This window comes from Mastomys coucha, unplaced genomic scaffold (genome assembly GCF_008632895.1).
Source record: "Mastomys coucha isolate ucsf_1 unplaced genomic scaffold, UCSF_Mcou_1 pScaffold22, whole genome shotgun sequence".
Taxonomy (NCBI): domain Eukaryota; kingdom Metazoa; phylum Chordata; class Mammalia; order Rodentia; family Muridae; genus Mastomys; species Mastomys coucha.
This window is the reverse complement of record NW_022196905.1, coordinates 261,951,137-261,956,855: the sequence shown is the minus strand read 5'-3', so window position 1 is coordinate 261,956,855 and position 5,719 is coordinate 261,951,137. Positions and strand designations below refer to the sequence as shown.

The 5,719-nt window shown below is 51.3% G+C and overlaps 1 protein-coding gene across 1 annotated transcript in view; it reads right to left on the bottom strand.

The window, feature by feature from the left end:
• Positions 1–891: 891 nt before the first annotated feature.
• Tubb3 (tubulin beta 3 class III) overlaps positions 892–5,719 on the bottom strand; it is a 9,994-nt gene continuing 5,166 nt past the window's right edge. The window contains exons 2-4 of the mRNA XM_031341741.1: positions 4,436–4,544; positions 3,624–3,734; positions 892–2,325 (exon numbers count right to left, since the gene is read on the bottom strand). Of these exons, the coding sequence (XP_031197601.1) occupies positions 1,250–2,325; positions 3,624–3,734; positions 4,436–4,544 (1,296 nt within the window). The 3' untranslated portion in view covers positions 892–1,249. The remainder of the gene's footprint in view (positions 2,326–3,623; positions 3,735–4,435; positions 4,545–5,719) is intronic.

Below are 5,719 nucleotides of genomic sequence, written 5' to 3'. Positions count from 1 at the left end.
GACCATAAGGGTATGGGCAGCAGGGCATTGACCATAAGGAGATGGGCAGCAGGGCATTGACCATAAGGAGATGGGCAGCCCCTAGGGCATTGACCATAAGGGAATGGGCAGCAGGGCATCTGGGTTTAGAAGTCCTGTTTTCACCCAGCTCTGTACACCTACTGTGGATCTTTTAATGAGTTGGTCTCTCTGGGTTCTGGTCTTCTCCCTGAGGAGGAGGGAGAATGCTGGGCAAGCGGCTCTGGAGCCTGCAAGCTTTCTGACTGGATGCTGGGCCTTCTGAAGCTATGGGAAACCACCACTAGGGGGCACATGGCGCCAGCACACGGTTGAATTCTGACCATTGCCTCTCCCCTATTTCATTAGCCCCAGCTAGTCAGTCCTCAGCTAGCCCTTCTCAAAAGCAAGTCCCAGTCCCAGCCTTCCCCGCGCTTTTTTCTCTTCCCCTCCCCGTCTCTCCAGTTCAAGTCTCAGGCTTCAGTTTCTTTATATGGCTGCTTACTTTTGACTTTCAGAGTAAACAGCAGGAAGAAAGCTGGCTATGAGTCACCTTGTGGGAGACCAGGAACAGGGTGGGCTGCTTTCTGAGTCAAAAGACGTGCCAGGGGTTCTGCAATGGAATTTAATCCAAGCAAGGCTCCCTTCTCTGGTTCCCCTCCCTGACTCCCTGGGAAGCAGCCTGAGCCTCCTTCTAAGCAAACCTTAGCCAGCGGCCTGGGAGGTAAGGGCGGCTCTTGTTCTCTCCTCTTTTAGATCTAAATTTCTCTTTCCTGAAACAAAAATAAACCTTATTTCTATAAAACATGCTTTGGCGATGTCCTTGTCTTTTTTTTTTTTTTTTTTTTAAGAGAGGCAGAAAAAGATAAAGAAGTCTCCAACGCCAGGCGGAAGTATCTGACAGACAGCAGTAACTTTATTAAGTATACCCCCCTCCAAATATAAACACAACCCAGTAAAAAAACAAAACGAACCATAAAACATCAGGCCCGGAGCCACGATAAAACAGACAAATAAGCAACATAAATACAGAGGTGGCTAAAATGGGGAGGACAGAGCCAAGTGGACTCACATGGGGTGGGGATGGCCATAAATACTGAAGGACTTTAACCTGGGAGCCCTAAGGTGCCCTAATGAGCTGGTGGGAAGCAAAGCTGGGGGCAGTGTCAGTAGCTAGATGGCTCTGGGGGACTGATGCTGCTTGTCTTGGCCCTGGCTGCCACTTGGCCCCACACCCCAGCTGCAAGCAACTTCACTTGGGCCCCTGGGCTTCTGATTCCTCATCATCATCTTCATACATCTCCCCCTCCTCCTCGGCAGTGGCATCCTGGTACTGCTGGTACTCGGACACCAGGTCGTTCATGTTGCTCTCGGCCTCGGTGAACTCCATCTCATCCATGCCCTCGCCCGTGTACCAGTGAAGGAAGGCCTTGCGCCGGAACATGGCTGTGAACTGCTCTGAGATGCGCTTGAATAGCTCCTGGATGGCTGTGCTGTTGCCAATGAAGGTGGATGACATCTTGAGCCCACGGGGTGGGATGTCACACACGGCCACCTTGACGTTGTTGGGGATCCACTCCACGAAGTAACTACTGTTCTTACTCTGGATAGCCAGCATCTGCTCGTCCACCTCCTTCATAGACATGCGCCCACGGAAGACAGTGGCCACGGTCAGGTAGCGGCCGTGGCGCGGGTCGCAGGCAGCCATCATGTTCTTGGCGTCGAACATCTGCTGGGTGAGCTCAGGCACCGTCAGGGCGCGGTACTGCTGGCTGCCCCGGGCTGTTAGTGGGGCAAAGCCAGGCATGAAGAAATGCAGGCGGGGGAAGGGCACCATGTTCACAGCTAGCTTGCGGAGGTCGGCGTTGAGCTGACCGGGGAATCGAAGGGAGGTGGTGACTCCGCTCATGGTAGCAGACACAAGGTGGTTGAGGTCCCCATAGGTGGGTGTGGCCAGCTTGAGGGTGCGGAAGCAGATGTCGTAGAGGGCTTCATTGTCGATGCAGTAGGTCTCATCCGTGTTTTCCACTAACTGGTGGATGGACAGGGTGGCGTTGTAGGGCTCCACCACAGTGTCCGACACTTTGGGTGAGGGCACCACGCTGAAGGTGTTCATGATGCGGTCGGGGTACTCCTCACGCACCTTGCTGATGAGCAGCGTGCCCATGCCCGAGCCTGTGCCCCCACCCAGTGAGTGTGTCAGCTGGAAGCCCTGCAGGCAGTCACAATTCTCACACTCTTTCCGCACAACATCCAGGACTGAGTCCACCAGCTCAGCGCCCTCTGTATAGTGCCCTTTGGCCCAGTTGTTGCCAGCACCACTCTGACCTATGGAGAGAGAAGAGGCAAGAAGTAGGCAAGGTCAGGGGTGTGCAGAGACCTCTAGGACCTGCCAACCACCCCCTCCCCTAGAAGAAAGTTGGTTCCCTTGTAGTCTATAAAATGTAAGCAGTGCATAACACATCTCCTCATTCCACCCTGGGCAATACTGTTGCGTGCAGGGGATCCCGGCTGCAGATGCTTTGAACAGGGAATGGAGACTCTGGAATAAGACCAGGCCTTGCTATCTCTCAGGGACATCCTGGATAAACAGGTTGGCCTTCCCTCTCCCATTCACCTTTCTTCCCATTTGTCTGCTGAGACTCTGAAGGGTGATGAGGGCTCTCCCTTATTCAGCCACCTGGCCTGCTATCCTAACCCCTCTAAGCCAACTTCTCCTCTTTTCCAGAATAAAAAGAATCCCTGAACAGTCATTGTAGCCGAGGACTGACTAAGAACTGGCAACTACTAGTCCTACTAGTCTATAAGGTTTTTTTTTTGTTTGTTTGTTTTTGTTTTTCAAGACAGGGTTTCTCTGTATAGCCCTAGCTGTCCTGGAACTCACTCTGTAGACCAGGCTGGCCTCGAACTCAGAAATCCGCTTGTCCCTGCCTCCCAAGTGCTGGAATAAAAGGAATGCGCCACCACTGCCCGGCTAGTCTAAGATCTTTAACAACAACAAACCGCATTTGTTTATTTAGAGAGAGAGAACATGTGTGTGGTGGTTATATGTACACGTGTGGGTGTATATGTGCCAGGGTACACATATGTAGGTCAGAGGGCACCTTATAGATGTTGGTTCTCTCTTTCTGCCACTTGGGTCCCAGGGATTGAACTCAGATCATCAGGTTTGACAGCAAGCCCTTTACCTGCTGAGCCATCTTATTGGCTCATGGTGTTAGGGTCTTAAAAGCAGAAGTGAGGTGTGCCCATCTTCCTGTGTCTGTGTGAGTACTAAGGACCCATCATGTCCATCACTGGACATAGGCTTGAGGACCATCCTGACCTCTAAACACATGCTCAAATACTCAAGTCCCTCCAGAGACTCTAGATTTGTCCGTATAAATCTGTAATACTTCCTGTGTTTTGTAGCTCATTCTTTGTAATTGAGAGGGATTATTTCCTACACAGAATCCTTTCTCTGGACCTCCAATGCCTATTGTAAAACGGGAAGGTCACTTTCACCCTGCAGGGTCCCAGGGAACAGTAGTTGACTTTATTTCCTTCAGACATTCTGCCTCTGTATGTCGGCCTGGCTTCTCCAGGCCCAGGTTTCTGTCATCAGAGCCTGGAGCTGGGGAACTTACCAAAGATAAAGTTGTCAGGCCTGAACAGGTGTCCAAAGGCTCCAGACCGAACGCTGTCCATGGTTCCAGGTTCCAAGTCCACCAGAATGGCCCTGGGCACATACTTGTGAGCTGAGGGGGCAAGAGGATTCAGTGATAGGAGTTAAAGAGTCAAGGGATCTATCTACTTCCCTCTGGATCCTGCCCCAGGTTACCCTAATTGCTGGAACTTATGTCATAAGCATGGACCCACGGTCAGCTCTGGCCTGGCCTCGCCATGGTGTGATGGCTGACACGCAGGGCAGGTGGGCTCAACTCACACGCTCTACAGTATGGTTAAGACTGTATCAGTTATCAAGCAGCCTCAACCAAGTCCCCAGTGACCCCTGCTAAGCATCATCGAGTCTCCTGCCTGTCCCTAGACTACATAAGGCCATTGTCACCATTAAATATATTTGCACCTCACACCAAGGTAACCACCCTTTTGGTTTTTTTAGGTTTATTTATTTATTTCATGTGTATGAACACGCTGTAGCCGTCTTCAGACAAGCCCGAAGAGGGCATCAGATCGCGTTACAGATGGTTGTGAGCCTCCACGTGGTTGCTGGGAATTGAACTCAGGACCTCTGGAAGAGCAGTCAGTGCTCTTAACCTCCGAGCCATCTCTCCAGCCTGGTAACCACTCTTTATCCTGTCAGTTTGGATGCCTCATTTTCAGTCACATCTGCCAGCCTCTTGGTGAATCAAGAGAGGCAGAGATAATGGATGTTGGGACTCTATTTACACAGGCGCCCTCTTTGCCAGGGTCAGGATGGGTGCAGAGTGGTACTCACAGGAGGCCTCATTGTAGTACACGCTGATGCGCTCCAGCTGCAGGTCTGAGTCTCCCACATAGTTGCCGCTGGGGTCTATGCCATGCTCATCACTGATGACCTCCCAGAACTGTGTGAGCACAGAAGAGTAGAGTTCATCAGACATTTGAAACTCTGCTGGATCTTTGCCCTTTGGAAGTCCTAAAGCTCTCAGTGTAAAATTAGAACTCTGGGATCTTCCCAGGTCCAACCATAAGGCTTTAGAAAAGAGTAAAATATGCATGTCTGCTCTCTGTGTTATCTGGATGACATTACCAGGCCCCTGGAATGAACTAGGATGCAAGACACAGGTAGGTTCTACACAGCTCATGCCTGTAGGCACAGGCAGATATCTCCCGGGGTCATTTTTTTATTCTTTTCAGGAGAGGAACTGGAGGCACACAAAAAGTAGAAAGCTGCCCAGAGCATGTGGAAGAACAGAAAGGCCAGAGATCAGATCCAGCATCAAGTTCTCAGCTGTTCCGTGTGATCCTCAGTGCCGGGGCAAGTCACATACACTGACAGAGTCCATTATATCTGCTATCTCATTGGCCTCAGGCAGTGTGACCCGCGGGTGGATCTGAGGAGGACTACAGGATTTCCAGCAGCAGAATGGCTTGTCTGAGGTCATACACCATATCCAGGAGCCTGGCGAGACCTGGGATCATTGGCTCACTAGCTGCTACACTCAGCCCCTTGCACAAGAACACAACGCTCCTCACACAGGGCTATCATCATTTCAGGGAGGCAAGACAGCACAGAGCATAGCCTAAGTTGCAGGATTCCTAGTGGCCCCTTAGGGGCTTAGTGTGTTTTGACGCCCCTGTACAATGGGCGGACTGCACGACCACAGGCTCTGCTGAGAACACAGCCTTCTGCATAGAGCACAGGAATAGCCATGGCAGATACTCTGCACTGTTATAGAGTCCTGGGGGCCAGGGAGGGAGGGGATGAAAGGGCTGCACACAGGAAGACACTTTATCAGGACACACAGACTACCCAGCCTGCCTGTGGGGGAGGGGGGTTGGGGGACTGCCTCCTCATCACTGTGTATTCCTTTACTGGTCAGGCGGGAGTGACTTGCAGATAAATTGTTGATATAAAAGTCTAGAGACAAAGGGCCTCTCTGTGGGAGTTGTGTGGAGGAGAAGAGGCTCTGGATTAGAAAATAGTCAGCAAGTGACTGTCCTGGGGCAGGGCTTCTGCTGAGACAAAGAGACTCTTCACTGGCTACATTTTGATGCTGTTGGATTTTTTTTTTTTTTT